The sequence below is a fragment of the Schistocerca cancellata genome, chromosome 3 (genome assembly GCF_023864275.1).
Source record: "Schistocerca cancellata isolate TAMUIC-IGC-003103 chromosome 3, iqSchCanc2.1, whole genome shotgun sequence".
Classification (NCBI taxonomy): Eukaryota; Metazoa; Arthropoda; class Insecta; order Orthoptera; family Acrididae; genus Schistocerca; species Schistocerca cancellata.
In genome coordinates this window covers 808,644,837-808,664,447 of record NC_064628.1, presented here as the reverse complement: position 1 = coordinate 808,664,447, position 19,611 = coordinate 808,644,837, and the positions used below count along the sequence as shown (strand labels likewise).

General features: G+C 42.8%; 1 protein-coding gene across 1 annotated transcript; it reads right to left on the bottom strand.

The window, feature by feature from the left end:
• Positions 1–205: 205 nt before the first annotated feature.
• On the bottom strand, positions 206–16,671 carry LOC126177076 (cilia- and flagella-associated protein 61-like). Its single transcript, XM_049924315.1, has 3 exons — positions 16,551–16,671; positions 13,596–13,707; positions 206–361 (listed from the first exon to the last, which is right to left on the bottom strand). The coding sequence occupies exons 1-3, from the start codon at positions 16,667–16,669 to the stop codon at positions 272–274; spliced, it is 321 nt and encodes a 106-aa protein (XP_049780272.1). The 5' UTR covers positions 16,670–16,671; the 3' UTR covers positions 206–271.
• Between the last annotated feature and the right edge of the window lie 2,940 nt (positions 16,672–19,611).

Genomic DNA, 19,611 nt, shown 5'->3' with positions numbered 1-19,611 from the left:
CTGCAGACTGTTAATAACTAAGTGATGTAATAAAAACTAAAACAAATGTTTAGGTTGGGAAATTGTAATATCCATGCAGAATAAAGCAAACACCAACTTAGCAGATTCTCAAATTATGCTATTACAAAGAAACTGAATGCCTACTGTCAACAGCAGCAGTAATATGGAACTTCGTTCCACCACAAATTTAGAAATGAGTTGACTGTAACTACTCCAAACATTAAACCATTATGTGTTTAACCAGTGAACTTAGGACATTACATTAAAGACTTTAATTGCAGTTCATATACCTGAGAACTGCAGCCTTGTATGCAAAATATAATTCACGGCGAAAAGATCTTCCTGATCGTGGGACAGCTCTCTGTAAGGGAAATAACAGATATTATTTTGACTTCAAGATGAAATTAGTGATAAAAGGAATCAAACAGTATGATGTACAGAAAACAGCTAATAACACCACATTAATACATATTCTTCTGTTACACAGAAACTGATACAAGAGAAAAAGGATTTTTTATAGATTTGCAATTATGGCTAAAGTATCAAACAGTATACAGGTTGTATACAGGTTTCCAAACAAAGTAGTTTGACTTCATTATGGGCTTGGCAGGGAAAAAGTCACATTTTCCGATGAACCAAAAATCTTGCAGTGTGGTAATACCTGCTGCATCCTAACATTGAATATGCAACATATTCCCCTTGATCTTGTCAAATATTATGCACCTCTAGTAATTTCTCCGGTAATGGCTGGGTAAGGATTTAGTGAAGCAGGAGTTATTGACCTATGCTGCCAATCCTAAATAAGCTCAGGGTGTATTTAGCTGCCATTGTGTAGTGGGCAGTGGAGTAGTATGCCTAAGGTAACAGGAAACTTGGCTTATGTGGATGGACCATAAGGTCTGTACAAACATTTATCAACAAAAACTTCAACATTTTGTTACAGGTTCATTTAGTATGCACAAAAGTATCAAGGAGCTGATCAGCTAACTCCAGTGGTAGATGCTACAAGACAGGCCTTCTGTGTTATGGTGTGTTTGGAAGTTCTGAGAGTGTACATTTCTAGGAAAGTCAATAAATAGATTGCTTTCTCCTATGTGTATCTCATAAAAAGACCAAGAAGATAAACTTAGAGAGATACAAGCTCACATGGAGGCTTAACAATATTTTTTCTCCTGGTGAAGTATTTGCAACAGGAACAGGAAAGCGGCAGAGATACATGAAGTACACTTCACCACACACCAAAAGGTGGCTTGCGGAGTATAGATCTAGATCAACCTCAAGGTGTGATATCTAAATGGGGAGGTCAACTGTTGAGGCACTTATTGGGGCATATACTACACAGAAGTTGTTTTAGGCTTGCCCAGATAAGGAGAGGATGTGTCTGAATTGGTCATTATTTCACCATATACTTTCAGGATGGGTTTGATTGAGTGACTGATTGATTTATTCATCTGTAGAACAATATACATGGTATGGATGATGTCAAATGTTTGTACCGTATTTCTTATAAAATAAACATGTCTCTTTACAGCATATACAGCTCCTGTGCTTAGTTCTATTGTTCTAATCATGTCAAGTTAAATTTGTTACACAGTACAATGTTCATGAACATTAGTCTATAGTTATTTTAAACGTTCATCTGAAGTGTAATAGCTGTTATCTAGTAAATATTTTTTTAGCCTTTGACTAAATGTGTGGGGATGATTTACATTTTTTATTTCTAGTGGTAATCTCTTGTTCAATTTTATACCATGATAAAATACACTATTTTGAGTTTTAGACTTGTTTCTTCTGTTTGGATGTAAACAGTGTCTGGATTTGGTTCCATGAACATGAATTGTGTTGTTCGTGGTTACAGATTAGTGTTTTTCCTTATATGCATTATGTTTTGATAAATATATTCACAAGTAACTGTCAGAATTTCTAGCTTTTTGAACAACTCTTTACAGTGTGCCCTGGTACTGCTATTTGTTGCTATTCGAACAGCTCTTTTCTATATCTTGAAAATAGTTTGTATGTTTCCAGCACTTTACCCCCCAAAACATTATCTCGTAACTGAGGACTGAGTGCATATGCCCAAAGTAGGCTACTTTGAGGGATGAAATATGCACACTGGTGCAAGGATTCACAGTGTATACCATGCTGAAGATAGCCTCTTTGCTAAAATTCTCACATGCCCTGTCCATTTTAGCTGACCATCTACATTCATCCCCATGAGTTTGCTGTCTGTTGCACAATCAAGTACCTCATTGTTTACTTTCAGTGTAATGTCAATGGGTCTTTTATTTAGTCGTCCACATCAAACCCACCAACAAGCAACAGTACCTCCATTATGACAGCTGCCACCCATTCCATATCAAACGGTCCCTTCCCTACAGCCTAGGCCTTCATGGCAAATGAATCTGCTCCAGTCCTGAATCCCTGAACCATTACACCAACAACCTGAAAACAGCTTTCGCATCCCGCAACTACCCTCCCGACCTGGTACAGAAGCAAATAACCAGAGCCACTTCCTCATCCCCTCAAACCCCAAAAGTGCCCCACTTGTGACAGGATACTTCCCGGGACTGGATCAGACTCTGAATGTGGCTCTCCAGCAGGGATACGACTTCCTCAAATCCTGCCCCGAAATGAGATCCATCCTTCATGAAATCCTCCCCACTCCACCAAGAGTGTCTTTCCGCCATCTACATAACCTTCGTAACCTCTTGGTTCATCCCTATGAAATCCCCAAACCACCTTCCCTACCCTCTGGCTCCTACCCTTGTAACTGCCCCCGGTGTAAAACCTGTCCCATGCACCCTCCCACCACCTCCTACTCCAGTCCTGTAACCCGGAAGGTGTACACGATCAAAGGCAGAGCCACATGTGAAAGCACCCACGTGATTTACCAACTGACCTGCCTACACTGTGACGCATTCTATGTGGGAATGACCAGCAACAAACTGTCCATTCGCATGAATGGACACAGGCAGACAGTGTTTGTTGGTAATGAGGATCACCCTGTGGCTAAACATGCCTTGGTGCACGGCCAGCACATCTTGGCACAGTGTTACACCGTCCGGGTTATCTGGATACTTCCCACTAACACCAACCTATCCGAACTCCGGAGACGGGAACTTGCTCTTCAATATATCCTCTCTTCCCGTTATCCACCAGGCCTCAATCTCCGTTAATTTCAAGTTGCCGCCACTCATACCTCACCTGTCATTCAACAACATCTTTGCCTCTGCACTTCCGCCTCGACTAACATCTCTGCCCAAACTCTTTGCCTTTGAATATGTCTGCTTGTGTCTTTATATGTGTGGATGGATATGTGTGTGTGTGCGAGTGTATACCCGTCCTTTTTTCCCCCTAAGGTACGTCTTTCCGCTCCCAGGATTGGAATGACTCCTTACCCTCTCCCTTAAAACCCACATCCTTTCGTCTTTCCCTCTCCTTCCCTCTTTCCTGACGAAGCAACCGTTGGTTGCGAAAGCTAGAATTTTGTGTGTATGTTTGTGTTTGTTTGTGTGTCTATCAACGTGCCAGTGCTTTCGTTTGGTAAGTCACATCATCTTTGTTTTTAGATATATTTTTCCCACGTGGAATGTTTCCCTCTATTTTATATATATATATATATATATATATATGGATTGGGCCCAGTACACTTTCCTGGGAGACACCTATATTAATATATATTGGATCAGATAAGTGGTTTACTATCAGTATTTTGCAAATATGTTAGATTTCAACTCTTTGCACTCTGTTTTCCAGGTATGATTTAAACCATTGCTTTCCTGTACGCCAAGCATGCACTTCCAGAGGCTACTATTGTATTAATTCTTACTCCTTCCATCAGAGCCCTGATAAGTTAATCTGGCAAGCAAGTAAGCAGTTACAGTTGCCTCATTTGATAGTAAATTATGTTGGCCATAAACAGTTGTGCCTACAAGGGTACAAACTGCTGCTTAGTCACAAAATCAAGCCTGAGGACAGGCTGCAATCGAAGGCATTTGCAGAGACAATTCTGGCAAAAATGGATGAAGACATGGCATTCCTCAATTTTGACTGTTTCTCGGATGAGGCTACATTACAGACATCAGTTCACGATCTGTCAGACCTGTGCTATTACATTCATGTAGCTATCGCAGATATTACACATGCAATGCTACAAAACAATTGAAGGAAATCAAATACAGATGAGATGTCTGTTATGCCGCTAATGGTAGAACATTGAAGTGTGTTAGGCGTGTAAAAAATCTTTTTGAGTTATCATACTTGTTGAAACATACAATCAATAAATATCTCAATTTTGTCTCAAGTTATTGTATTTTTTTTATATATATATATTTAAGCTGTGCACCCTGTTTTTCTTGTAACCAACTTGTGGTTAAAGGAGAAATTTTGACAAAAGAAGTAAATTGGAGGAGGAGTTGTAGCCACAAAAAGGTGTTATTGTTACTGGTTAGCAATTTGAATACTGCTCTCTGTATGATTGATTTGATTTGATATATTTCGTGTTCCATAGGTGTTGGATACACAAGGACGTGGAACAAGTCAGTTTTTTTACAAATACAATCTCGTAATCTTATAGCATATACAGAAATTTGAGTACATAATTCTATAAAAATTTATACAGTAAATTCTTTGGGCAGCAATACAGAAAAAGAAAATACCTATTTTCTTAGAAATATTAAAACACTACAGAAAACAGATACAGAGCACACACAGATACAGAGCTCAGGTTAAATAACATTCTTAATGGCATTATGTCAACTTGTATTATATAATATTAAAATATTACAATTTATTTACTTAAAAATTCATCTAGACTGTAAAAAGCTTTTTCCAGCAGAAATATTTTTAGTGCTTTCTTAAACTTACTCTTGTTATGAATCTCTGTCTTTATTTCGGGAGGAAGAACATTGAAGAGTTTTGCTCCAGTGTAGTGGACACCCTTTTGTGCCAAGCTCAAATTTCTGAGCTCACTGTGTATGTCATTCTTCCTCCGTGTGTTATGCTCATGATAATTACTGTTTGGTTGAAATATCTCCATATTTTTACAAACAAAACACATGAGAGAAAAAATATATTGGCATGTAGTTGTGTATATTTTAAGTTTACGAAAACTATTTCTACACGAGTCTCTTTGGCGCAATCCATATATAATTCTTAAAGCTCGCTTCTGTGCAATGAACACTTTCCTTGCTAATGGCTGGTTGCCCACAAAAATAATTCCATGAGAGAATGAAAATAGCCGTAGTATGCCACTTTTGCAATATTAGGTTCAACACATGTAGTGACAACCCGTAAAGGATAGGTAGCAGAGCTAAGCCTCTTACAGAGATCAATAATATGTGAAGACCAGTTCATTTTCTTGTCAGTGTGCGCTACAAGAAATTTTGTTCTTTCCATTCTTACTATTGGTTGATTACCACATGTCACACTTATCTCTCTCTGTTTTTCTGTTTTTGTACAGAATTGAATAAAGCTGGTCTTACTGGAATTTAACGGGAGACCATTCACCTTGAACCAATTAACCACATCTGAGAGTATGTGATTAATGAGTTCCTCAAGATTGTTGTCTGTTCTACTGTAGTAACACTGTTCACGTTACGTCGCACTTCACTTAGCGTAGACCGGGACTGTGTCCTAGGCATGCCCGATGTTGACTGACTGCGCACGGCCTGTCCTGCCGGAGTTGTTGTTATTGTTGTTGTTGTTCTTGTTGTTATGCCGGCAGAGGTCGCATCCGAATTCTCGCGTGCCCTCTGGTGGACGGGACTCTACTGGCAGCAACTACCGTCCGTGACGTGTCGTGCCAATGTGCGCCTCCCGCGATCTTTCTGGTGGCTACTACACTCCTCCTCCTTCGGGGGGTGAAGCCACTGTGATCCACGGCGTCGGAAGGTGGAGCGTCGGGCAGGAGCGATGACCTCCACATCCATTGGATGGCCGGAGTCGAGGGGATCTGCCAACCCTCGAGCTGGAACCTTCGAATACGGCTGGAAGTGACCCACACGAAGAGGCCCCCGTCGTCCCACAACCGGAGCCCGGGACAGAACGGGCGACAAGCTGTCGAACTCTGGATCCTGTTCCACCTCAGGAGGGGCAAGACCCAGTGCGGGGACGAAGGGGAAGGGACGACCACAGGGGAACTAGCCCCCTGCGAAACTGGGCCGGCTAGGGGGGCCGGCTCTCGCTGGGGCATCTCGAATGACGGCGTGCCGGTGCTGGAGCCACTGGAGGCTGCCAAGGCTGAGAACCATCGCAGTGCGGCAGAGTCACAGCGGGGAGAGGAGGTAACGTCCCCTGTGAAACCAATACAGGTGCCGGCAATGGGGAAGCAGGTGTCCGAGAGGTCGGAGGGTGGGTGTCCGAATGTGGACGGAGCTGATTTTGGTGACGACGTACCACCCGGTCCCCCGCCTGCAAGGTATAGAGCCGGCGGCCATGTCAGTGCAGGACCACCGCCGGTATCCAATGTGGATTGCGACCAAACCCACGGGCCCAGACTGACATACCCAGTGGAAAACCAGGTACTCCGTTTTGTGAAGACTGGCGAGGACCAGGCTGGAGGAGGTGCAGCAGAGTCCTAGGTTGACGCCCATGGAGGAGCTCTGCGGGGCTGCGGTCTCCCATTGGTGTGGTCCGGTATGCCGTCAAGAAAAACGTCAATGCTTCCTCTGCCGGAAATTCGTGCACATACTTTTTCATCTGCGTCTTAAAGGTGCGCACCATGTGCTCAGCTTCCCCATTCGATTGTGGATGGAAGGGGGGAGAGCAAACGTGTCGAATACCGAAGCGCCTACAAAAATCCTGGAAGGCCTGCGAAAGAAACTGCGGTCCATTGTCCGAGACCAGGGTGATTGGCAGACCTTCCACAGAAAAGATTTTTGCGAGTGCCTGGATTGCAACTTCTGAAGTGGTTGGGGAGCAGCGAACCACATATGGGAATCGGGAATAAGCATCAATGACAATGAGCCAAAAGCCATTGAGAAATGGGCCCGCAAAATCGATGTGAACACGTTCTCACGCCTGGGTTGCCGGCGGCCATGAAGAGAATGCTGCCCTGGGAGATGCTTGTTGGCTCGCACACTGGGAACAGGCGGCCACCAAGTGCTCAATTTCTCTGTCAATACTGGGCCAGTACACATGTCTGGGAGCCAAGGTTTTAGTACGGGAAACACCCCAGTGCCCCGCATGTAATAACTTGAGGACCTCCCTTCGTAAACTCGCAGGAACAACCACGCGAGGAGCTGTATCATCGGTAGCCAGAAGGAGAACTCCTTCCAAGACCGAGAGACGGTCTCGTAGAAGAAAATAATTACGAAGAGGGTCCGAGGCCCGGCCCGGAGGGCGGGACGACCACCCCTGCTGAATGAGGCGAACTACTTGCCGGAGAACCGGGTCAGCCGCCGTTTCCCTGGCAACTCGAGAACTAGTGATCGGGAAGCCATCAACCGCTTGGCGGGACGCCACATCCAAATGAAAACACATAATCTCCTCTCTATCAAATGTAGGGTCCGGGCCCACCGGAAGACGGGAAAGAGCGTCGGCGTTGGCATGCTGGCCTGTAGGGCAAAAACGAATGTCATAATGGTACTTAGAGAGGAACAAGGCCCAGAGCTGTAGTCTGTGGGCTGCCCTATCCGGAATCTGAGAGGCGGGGCCAAATAACGATATTAACGGCTTATGGTCAGTGATTAACTGAAACTTCGTGCCATACAAGAAAGGGTGAAACTTGGTAACAGCGTAGACAATGGCCAAAGCCTCTTTTTCCACCTGGGATTAATGGGCCTGCGCGGGACTAAGCGTTTTCGACGCAAACGCCAGTGGTTGCTCGGAACCATCTGCGTTGCGATGGGCCAGGACCGCCCCCACCCCATACTGCGAAGCATCCGTAGCCAGGACCAACGGCTTATGGGGATCAAAAGTAGCCAAACAAGGGGCTGACGTGAGGAGGCCCTTCAATGAGGTGAACGCTCGCTCGCATGCAGGCGACCAATCAAAAGGAACACCCTTGTGCAGAAGGCAGTACAGGGGGTGGGCTATAGTGGAAGCCCTGGGAATGAACCGGTGGTGATAGGCTATCTTGCCTAAAAAAGCTTGTAACTCCTTCAGCGAAGTGGGCCGAGGAAGGTTGATGATACCGTGGACCAAACTTCCTAGTGGCTGGATGCCGTGCCGAGATATGGTGTAGCTCACATACTCAATGGACGGTTGGAAGAAGGTTGACTTATGCAGGTTGCAACGCAAGCCCACAGACCTGAATTTGAGAAAGAGGGTGCGAAGGTTGTGCAAGTGGTCCGTCGTGCTGCGGCCCGTGACAATTATGTCATCCAGGTAATTAATACAATGAGGAATTGTCGACATGACATGCTCAAGATAACGCTGGAATATCGCCGGGGCACTGGATATCCCAAAAGCCAACCGCTGGTATTGGTAAAGGCCAAACGGGGTGTTGACGACTGCCAGCCGTTTGGAGTCCTCATCAAGTGGTATCTGATGATAAGCCTCTGACAGATCGATTTTCGAAAAATAGTGGCCTCCCGCCACGGCGGAGAACAATTCATCAGCACGAGGCAAAGGATAGGTGTCCACCACCAATTGGGAATTAATGGTGGCCTTAAAATCGCCCCAAAGACGTAATTTTCCCGAGGGCTTCTTGACAATAACGAGGGGCGAAGCCCACTCACTGGAAGAAATGGGAAGAACGACCCCTAGGGCTGTCAGCCGGTCGAGCTCTTCCTTTACCTGAGGGCGGAGAGCCAAGGGGATCTGCCTCGCGCGTAGAAAACGCGGGCCAGCAGACGCCTTCAACGTTAAGTGAGCTTCAAAATCTGAAACACGCCCCAGGCCCTCCTCAAAAATATCTGGAAAGTCTGAGATCAAAGATTCCAATGAGTGATAGGGAACGTCTTCGGAGACCAACTGTATGGTGTCAGCGATAGAAAAACCGAAAGCTTGAAAGGCATCCAGGCCAAAAAGGTTAGCGGAGCTCGCATCACTGACAACAATAAAAGTAATAGGCCGAGTGACTGATTTGTAAGTCACATCGGTAGTGAATTGACCCAGGAGGGGAATGAACTGTTTACCATAACCGCGTAGACGCCGGTAAACTGGCGCCAATGGGGGCGATCCAAGGTTGGAATACGTTTGTGCATTCAACAACGAAACTGCCGCGCCCGTATCTACCTGCTGTTGTAACCGGCGCGACCAAACCGACACCTCGATAAAGAGTTTGCGTGCCGATGCGTCGGGAGCCTGGCCAGATGAAACTTCCTGAATGTCAACGTCCATGTCCCCTGTACTTGCTTCCTTCGATTCCTTTGAGGTTGAGCGGCAAACTTTAGCAATGTGACCGTTTTTATGACATTTGCGACAAACGGTCCAACGCTGGGGGCACTTTGACCGATCGTGATGTAGATAGCACGATGCACAGGACGGCAACAGGGGCTGGCGGCCGGAATTCTGTTTACGCGCCGCGCGGGAGCGGCCGTAACGGCCGGATTGTACCGCTCGCACGTTGTCCACCCCGGACACAGTGGACGCGGCTGCGCCGCCCTGAACCTCCGCGACGTCGCACCACGCCTCCAGCTGTTGACCTGCAGCGTGAGAGACTTCATACGATTGAGCAATGGACAGGACTTCCTCGAGGGAAGGGTCTTCTAACTGCAGGGCCCGTTGCCGGACCTCCCGATCAGGGGCCGAACGAACAATGACGTCGCGGACCATAACATGGGCATACGACTCCCGCGACTGCTCCGTGACAAAATGACACTTGCGACTAAGACCGTGCAGGGTAGCGGCCCACGCCCAGTAAGACTGATGGGGCTGTTTCTTGCATTGATAGAACTCGACCCTAGCCGCCACAACATGCGTGCGGCGGCGATAATATGAAGACAGCAATGAACACAATGCGTCAAACGACAAGGACGAGGGTTCCTGCAACGGCGCTAGCTGCCGCAAAACTTGATACAGGGAGGGAGATATCCAAGACAAGAAGAGAGCACGACATACCTCCGCATCGGCAACATGAAACGCCTGGAAATGTTGCCGAAGGCGATGTTCATATGCGTCCCAATCCTCCGCCGTCTCGTCATACGGGGGAAAGGGAGGAGGGAACTGCGCCGGAGCAGACGGCGTGGAGAGCAACGCTGGAAACACTTGTTTCATGGTGGCCATGAGCTCCATCTGCTGCGCAACCAAAACCCGCACCAAATCCTCCATGCCGTGGAGAAACTGCGAAACTGGAACAACGACGCAACACGCGAAAGAACGACCCTACTCGTCGCCAATTGTGTAGTAACACTGTTCATGTTACATCGCACTTCACTTAGCGTAGACCGGGACTGTGTCCTAGGCATGCCCGATGTTGACTGACTGCGCACGGCCTGTCCTGCCGGAGTTGTTGTTGTTGTTGTTGTTCTTGTTGTTACGCCGGCAGAGGTCGCGTCCGAATTCTCGCGTGACCTCTGGTGGACGGGACTCTACTGGCGGCAACTACTGTCCGTGATTTGCCGTGCCAATGTGCGCCTCCCGCGATCTTTCTGGTGGCTACTACATCTACTGCTCATAAAAATTGTGGTATCATCAGCAAATAATGTAACTTTACACGGCAGGCTTGTACATGATGGTAGATCATTTATAAAAATCAGGAATAATAGTGGCCCAAGAATTGAGCCCTGAGGCACTCCACATGTAATGGAACTCCATTCAGAATCTGAGGAAATGTCACATTCTCCACCCGAGCTATTCAAGACAACTTTTGGTTTTCTTTCTTGGAGGTAGGGCTGTAGCCAGTTGCCTGCAACACCCCTTATTCCTACTAATTTTGCTTTTTGCAAGAGAATCTGGTGATGAACACAGTCAAATGCTTTGGATAAATCACAGAAGACACCAAGTGCTAGCATTTTTTCATTAAGGGCTTCTAGGACTTCATTTGCAAGTGCGTAGATTGCGTCTTCTGTTGAACAGCCCTTTTGAAAACCAAATTGGCTCTTGCTGAGAACTCTGTTCTTCATGAGATGATCAGTAATTCTTACATGTATTAGCTTTTCTAGAATTTTGGAGAAAGCTGTCAGCAAAGAGATAGGTCGATAGTTAGTTAGTTCAGCTTTATCGCCCTTTTTGTACAGGGGTTTCACAATGGCATACTTAAGTCTACTGGGAAGAACACCTTTCTGAAGGGAAGCATTGAAAATATGACAGAGAATGTCCCTTATCCACACACAAGAATATTTCAATAAATTACTAGATATATTATCAACCCCTGCAGAGTTCGTACTTTTTAGAGACATGATGATTTTTTGAATTTCTTCCACAGTGACAAGAGTAAGGTGCATTTCTGAAATTGTGTTTGAATATACTACTCGACAAAGAGTTACAGCTTCATCAACATTGGGCTTGCAACCAATCTGTTGAGTTACTGATAGGAAGTGTTTATTAAAAATCTCAGCCACCGTTTTGGGGCTATCTACTAGGATACCTTCATATCTGATTTTATTTACTTCTTTGCTTATTGTATCTCTTCCTGTTTCTTTTTTTACAATGCTCCAAATTCCTTTTTTTATTATTTATTTTATTTTTATTATTTATTTAGAATTATCTATTTTCTTCTTATAATAAAGGGCTATTGATTTCCGTATTAGTTTCTTCAAAATTTTAGAGTATAATCTATAGTGTTCCCATTTTTCTACATCTTTACAGAATCTTATTGCAGCATAAGTTTCCTTTTTGGTTTTACATGACTGTTTTATACCTTTTGTAATCCAAGGCTTACTTACAGCATTGGAAGCACTGTTTCTGACCCATTTCTTGGGAAATATTTCTTCAAAAAGAGCACAGAATTAATTTATAAAACAGTTAAATTTAGTATCAACATCATCATGGCTATATACTAAAGACCAATCCATTTGCTGCAACCTGTGGATGAAAGTTCCTTTTGCCTCTTCATTCATTACTCTTATGAATTTCCATTGAGCAAATTCTTTTTTGAACAGATTAACGTCATAAAGAATGAGAACTTGTGCATGTTGATCTGAAAGCCCACTTATAACCTGCCTGACAATATAATTCTGATGTCTACTTACATCTAATAAAATGTTGTCTATCATAGTTTGGTATTCGGATGTAATTCTTGTTGGGAAGTTTATTACTGATGTCAGATTATGTAAGGTCATCACAATCTCAAAGTCTATTTTATTCTTATTTTCTATCATAAAGTTTATATTGAAATCACCTAAAACTACAATATCCTTCACTTTTGAAAGTAACCTTGACAGAAGGAGTTCCATTGAATGCAGAAAAGTTTTTATGTCACCTGAAGGAGACCTGTAGACCGCCAACACTATTATTGGGTGGAATTTAGTTATTATTTCTGTGGCACATGCCTCAAATTGTTGTTCCACGCAATATTTCTTAATATCTATAGCTTTGTATGCTACACTGTCCATAACATAAATTGCTACTCCACCTTTATCTTTACTTTCCCTACAGTAGTATGTTACTAAACTATAACTTATTATAGATGGCAAGGCATATATATCAGTTACATGGTGCTCAATTAAGCACAAAATCTGAGCATTATTTATACTGTCCTTTTCACTAATGTTAATAAGGAGTTGATCTGTTTTGTTTAAGAGGCCCCTTATATTTTGATGAAAGAAAGAGATGCCTTCCTCTTCCTTTTTGATTCTATTAGTGCTGTTACCTGACTGAGAATCCATTGCAGTCTGTCTTGAGACAGGAGAGAGGAGACACTTGAAACTACCTACTGTTGTCCCTTCTTTTTCTTCAGGCTCACACATAAAAAATCATTGAGATGAGAAGGAGGCTCAGCATTTTCTGTCCAACAACCTTCTATTTGTTGTTGTCAATGGTGATGCTGTTTCTGAGGCTTCAAATGTTGGTTCTGCCACTACTGCTGTGTTTCCTTGTCAACTTGGAGTCTTCTCGTTTTTCTTATTTTCATCTAAAATAATATTTGGATGATGAGGAACAGTAGTTCTTTTGTCATTGAAATCGATGTCCACTGTTCTTTCTGTTAAAATCTCGTCTTTTTTTACATGTTTTGCTGGTGCTGATGATGTTTCTAATGAATTTTTTTGAAGTGTTTCGTTTTGGAGTCAGGGGATGGCGGTGCAATTGTCGTTTTGGTTTTGAATCTTCAGTCTAAATATCAGATAAATATGGAGTCAGGGGATGGCGGTGCAATTGTCGTTTTGGTTTTGAATCTTCAGTCTAAATATCAGATAAATAAACAATGATACACAGATCTGAAATCAGAGATTTTTGAAAATTCTAAGAATAATTTGACATCTGTGGTCTTAAGGAAAACATGCAGAGGGACAGGAGAAGAAATACATGTTATTCGAAACATTTTAAGGATATAGTCTGGAAACTGTAGTAAAGTGTTAGTAATACAAGTTAATACCAACATAAAATCCACACAAATATTTTCTAGGCTTTATGATTTGCCTTTTCAAACATTCAATACATGTGCATACTTTCGAACATGCTTTTCCTTTTCAGACATTTCTAATATTTGCATGCTCATGAATATACATAAAATAATTTCAGCTGTACAACAACATTTAGCATATACTTACCATAAAATGCTGAAGAAGAGGAAAAACCCGTTTACTTGGTGGCATTGTGATAATGCAGTAATCCATTTCAGGAAAACAAGCAAAAGCTGATGCAAGGAAATCATGTGCTCTCCTGCAATGGAAAAAATAAACAAATGTGAGCTGCTAGTATGAATCGATGTTAAATCCTGGGCTTCCTTGGGTTGCAGATCTTGATGTTAGGCCACCAATTTTCTTTACATATGTTTATCAAATTTGAGAGGCTGTGGCCAGACATTAGTTTCCTAAAGCAGTGTAACACAATTTTAAAAAAGAAAAACTTGAAAAAGTTGCTTCCAAAAATGAGATGATTTCAGAGATTTAAGAACAACTCATTGGACACTGAGTGTGACATGTACCAGCAGTGCCTGGTGGCCTGGCACCATGATCCACAACCATAGAAAGCTCAGGATTTAATGTTCAGCATTGATATTATCTATAGGAATACTAAAACTGTAAAACTGTTGTGTCTGTTTGAACACGCTAACCACACACACACACACACACACACACACACACACAACTATAATTTGAAGTTTTATCTAAAACTGCCATGTCTGTCTGTTTGAACACACTATCTTCTAAATCACTAGACCACTACAGGCATTGTTTCATCAAAATCAGATCCCGGGGGGTGGGAGGGGAGGGATGGGGGAGGGGGAAGAAAAAAAAAAAAGGAAGAAGAAAAAACTGCCATCTTAGAAGCTAACATGCCATATTTGATATTTTCCATATTTATATGTGTGTATTATGAAAAGATGTTTCAATTATATACTGCATCAAGAACTTCTCCAGAACACATTGTTTTGAGTATGGTTTATTATGCTATAGTGGTAGGCTGTGCAACATTGCTGTATAAAGGTGTAGCCAGTGTGATTAATGGTTAATTTACATGGTGAAACTACTGGTAGATGATGTTTATATTATATGATGCATGGATTAAATTTGTTTGTGAGGAAGAAACTATTATTTTTGGTTTCACACCAGGTCACTTTATTCTAAAATATGTTGAAAATCAATGCAATATTGACAGTACATACAGAAAATCAGATTTTAGCACTAGATACTTCAATAATTTTTAAACTCTTGCTCTGTGGGTTTGAAAAAGAAAGTAAAAGTTTCTTATGGCAGTATTATTTCAGATTGAGTGTTGCTTTTAATAAAGGAACTCAACTATATCAATCAGGGTTTCCACAGCCACAAATTACTACACTTGCTTTTGCCCACCATAACTTGTGTGTCAATTTACATGTGGTAACTTCTTACTTGCACACAGTCATGCCAATTTATACATGAGTTACGAAAGTTGAAAGGCTTTCAACTTTCTTGCACAATGTGGCTTTCCCCACAACTGCCTACAAGCTTCACCAACTGCCAACAGATGGATCTGCTGTCATTCTGCCCTGTTTCATTTGACATCACAGATGTAGGTTCATTTGTTTATTTATATGAAAAGTCACAATAATTGGCTTAGACTTCAACTAAGTAAATAAATAGTTTCTAAAGTCACAAAATGTTCTTAAAAAATGTGATAGGAATGTCATCCTACCACTCAGCAACATCTTATACTCACTTATTTGCAATAGAGTAACACAGTTGATTCTGTAAGTTTTTAAACTTATTGCTATTCTCATCAAGACTGTGCCACAAAGCAAGTCCAAGTTTGTTTCACAAGTGGAAACCCACCTGGACCTTCCCTTTTCTGAAGGCATGTGCAATCCTGTTGCAAGAAGGGCTGAATTAGGCATATCATTTGGTGTGTGTAATGTTAATCTTAATTTTGGATGCATCACCTCATTCACTTTTGTATTGACAGTGCTGTTGATTGCTTGGCATTACTATCTTATTATTGTGGATTTTATATATGACATTGTTTGCAATTAAAATTTTTCATCAACTTTGAATTTTGGCATGTGCAGGTTGCACATCCTATATTGTCATGTGTTATATATTTTTGTGTTAGGACTTGGTGTGGATTACCTATGTGCTCATGATTGAGTAGTAATTTTTTGACAGATCATCTGACGATGAGCTACTCCCGTAATGCGTAATGTAGTACAGAATTTTCAACGAACATCTTGTGACTGTTATTAGTAATCTACCAGCATTGGTTATAATTTTGTAAGCATCGCTATAGCCACAAACCCCATGCATGACTCTTTGTCATATTTAAAATATATGTCTGGTATGTAGTATTGTACAGTAGCAAAACAATAATGATTAGCAGTACAGACGGGATATTTAAAACATGTTGATACAAGTGCATGTTGAAAATTAGCTCATTAGCTTGAATAGATAATTATGAGATACTTAATCAAACTGGGGAGAAAAGAGCTTTATTGCACAATTTGACTAAAATAAGGGGCAAACTGATAGGATACAACCTGAATATCAAGGAATTGTCAGTTTGATAATGCAGAGAAGAGTGTGTCTGTGGGAGGAGGTGGAGTGGGAGTGGGGGAGAGGGGGTAGAAATTGCAAAGGGAGGCCTAGGCTCACTTACAATAAGCAGTCAAGTGGATGTAAGTTGCAGTAGTAATGCAGAGATGAAGACACAAACACAGACTAAACTACTGTAGAATCTTGCAACAAACCAGTCTTCAAACTGATCACCACAACAATATATCTTCATTGAGTATGTGTTGTTTACTGTCTATCTTTGCATCTATAAATCATTTACAGTTATCTGAAACTGAATATATGAGATTATATTGGCAATATTTTTAAACAGTAAAATTAACATACCTGGAACATGTGTGACATTTATCCATATGATGATATTTTTCTGATACACAACCTACCTGTCCACATGGTGCACTCATAATGCCAATTCTATCCAGGTTCTTGCTTTTTATGATGAGATATGAACATGCATTATTTGTGATGAAATGATTTATATGTATTTTGTTAGAGTTTTGCAAAATTAGTGTTGCATACCGCGCATCATAGTTTTCATTCATTCCATACAGTACTATTGCGAAGGCATTTGTTTTCCCAGCATAAATAGGTATATTCACTACCTCCTTCTTTATCAGAGTGTACCTCTTTCCAAGCATCTCAGTCGCTGAAAAGAAGAGTTATCGTTTACTCTCACATCTATAAATAAAATGAAAATTTAATTGAACAAAGACAGATTCAAAAGCATGAATTGAATATGAAAATACAGCTGCTGTAAGAACCTAATCGCTTTATTTTTACTCCCACATCTATAAATAAAATGAAAATTAATTAAACAAAGACAGATTCAAAAGCATGAACCGAATATGGAAATGCATCTGCTGTAAGAATCTAATCGCTTTATTTTTACTCTCACATCTATAAATAAAATGAAAATTTAATTAAACAAAGACAGATTCATAAGCATGAACCGAATATGGAAATGCAGCTACTGTAAGAACCTAATCGCTTTATCTGGTGAAGAAATAGAAAATATTGGAGAAAATATCACTTTCCAAGATTATGGTGAGGAAGTAATTAAGGCATCATCTCAAGCCAAACCACAAACAATAGCAGCAGTCGAAAGAAGTTCTATAGAACTTCATGCTGAATGCAAATTCCTTACTGCAAGAGTCTACCACCTCATCTTTGAGAACGAACTTCTTTGAAAACTGTTGATCTCAGTGTGTTCCGAACTCTGTATTCGAGCTGGTGTGTTTGTACCGACATGATCAAAATAAAGTTAATTCATTATAAATGAGTGAATACTTAATGTTGGGTTCAATATTACTGTACGTAACATCTCGATCCCCACACTGGTGACCCCGACGTTCACAAATGCCGCTTACGACGCCTGAAGTGTGTACTGGAACATCGCCATGGACAAACAATGCAGCAACCCTTTGTTAGATTTCTACGTCCATTGACTTCGCATCGCGCCACATCTGGATGCAGTGTACAGGAAGTGTAATTAGTGAGTAAATTCCCGACTTTCATGTGAATCGTGCTTTTTGGTAACTTTCGTCACCTTCTCACACATCGACAATGCGACCAAGGCGCACACATCGTTCATTAAAACCCGCTCAATGCATCGGTAGTTTCACTTCCAGACAGTGCAGTGCTCCTTTGCCGATTTATTTGGACAATTTTGACTTGTTTTTGTGTAATGAATTAACTTTGTGCATTGCTTCGATACCGGACAATCATGCCAAACAATGGACTGCAACAAACTGGGACTATATTGCAAATCCCAGTTTGCACGAACTCCAAACTACGGCTAAATCACATGCCTGGTCGAATTCACAGGAACAGTTTCATCAGGGACATCCTACCGATCAACGACAATCCACCAATTACACCGATGACAATGCTGGCTGTTTCTCAGTGCAACACTGGATGTGCCACGCCTCCCTCTATGCAGCACCTGAGCCGCACTGACTCTGCCCGACCACTACTGACAGCGACGTCACAGCTGCCGCCTGCTGGCTCACTGACCTCGATCCAGTCAAAACAAACAGCTGCGTGACATGCGATCCCGCCATGGCTACCGCACCCGCATCTTGTCAACAACTCGCCGACACTATGCACGCTTACCGCCTGGCCGTTCACTACTCGATCGCGCCCGCAACTTGTTCACCCACCCTAGAAGAGGATTTCAGCCGTGTCAATGCTTCATACAGCAGTGAACCTGTTCTCACTCCGCCACTGCCGAGTACTGAGTTTCACATTCGCGATCGCACACACGATCTCTTCTACTTGAACTGTTACATCAATACTATGCCGCCGACCTTATTTTGTACACCAGGTTACCCTTTGATAGAGACAGATTCTGGTTTTGACCCTATCTTACTCAGTAATACACAGCAGACTGCTTCATGACATACATTTTCACCTGAACAACTGCAACAGCTACGTGACCAAATTGCGGCATACAATTTGTTGGTACAATATCAGTTACACATGCTGCAGCCGACACCGACCAAGCGCGATGTGCAATGAGATGCTCCTGTGATTGTTCCACCTCCGACTGCTGGCGATCCTTTGCCATTAAATACATTTTCGCCTGAACAACTGCAACAGCTACGTGAGCAAATTGCAACATACAACTTGTTGGTACAAGATCAGTTACACATGCTGCAGCCGACACCGACCGAGCACGACATGCAACGAGATGCTCCTATCATTGTTCCGCCTCCGACTGCTTCCTATCCTTCACCGTTATTACCAGCTACAACTAATACCCTGACGATCACGCTACATGGATCTATGCCCCAGATGTCACAACTGTCATCATCACGCTGCCTCAAGTGGAAATTCTGTTACTGATGTGATAGAAGCAACTTATTTATGCCGCTGCCACCTTTCCTTGGTAGTTCTAGACACTTCATTTCTGTACCATGGCATAACCAGCCGCATTCCAGTGCCACTTGCTTTGCTGCCCTCTTTACTACCTCCACAATGTACGACCAACACATCTGCCGTTTCTGCTTCGACGAGTGAGAATCTTCCCGCTCCGACAAACGACCGTGCAGCAGTTTCGCACGAGCAGCTTGCAGCCTTACAACTCGACCACAGCGCTGACAGCGACAGCACACACGCAGCTCCAGTTCCATCGAACTGTGTCGCCTCTCCACCATGGACCAGTAGTTCATCTGCCGATTCGACTTCTTCACGTTCGCATTACACCTCATCGCCTTCCTGCTCCGACCATGGTTTCGCTGACCACGTCTGCCTTTCACTACCTCTCGTCGTTGCCATGCCTCATACACAGGGCTCACGGCCATGCCCCCCAACCTTTGATCACAGCTGTCTCGCAAATCAAAACACTGACACGGTCAACTCAGCTTGGAACATCTTGCCGTCTACCGATCTAACACACTCACTGTCCACGGACTCTGAGGTGATGCTTCCGTCTACACCGAAGTCATCCGCCACCAAGGTGAGTCATGTGCAGCTTGCTGTTTTCTCCCCTGCTGTGACATCAAGTGCGCCTATAACTCCGTCATTACTGCTAGTGTTGCTCATCCAGCATCTCTTACACAACCTGTTAAGCCACAGTGTG

Bases quoted from the DNA above. Each gene is read 5' to 3' on its own strand.
- LOC126177076 (XM_049924315.1), bottom strand. From the start codon at position 16,669: ATGCTTGGAAAGAGGTACACTCTGATAAAGAAGGAGGTAGTGAATATA. The intron at 13,708-16,550 runs GTATGCAACACT...TTTCCATTGCAG, and splicing joins AATGAAAACTATGATGCGCG to GAGAGCACATGATTTCCTTG. The intron at 362-13,595 runs GTAAGTATATGC...TTTCCCTTACAG, and splicing joins CTCTTCTTCAGCATTTTATG to AGAGCTGTCCCACGATCAGG.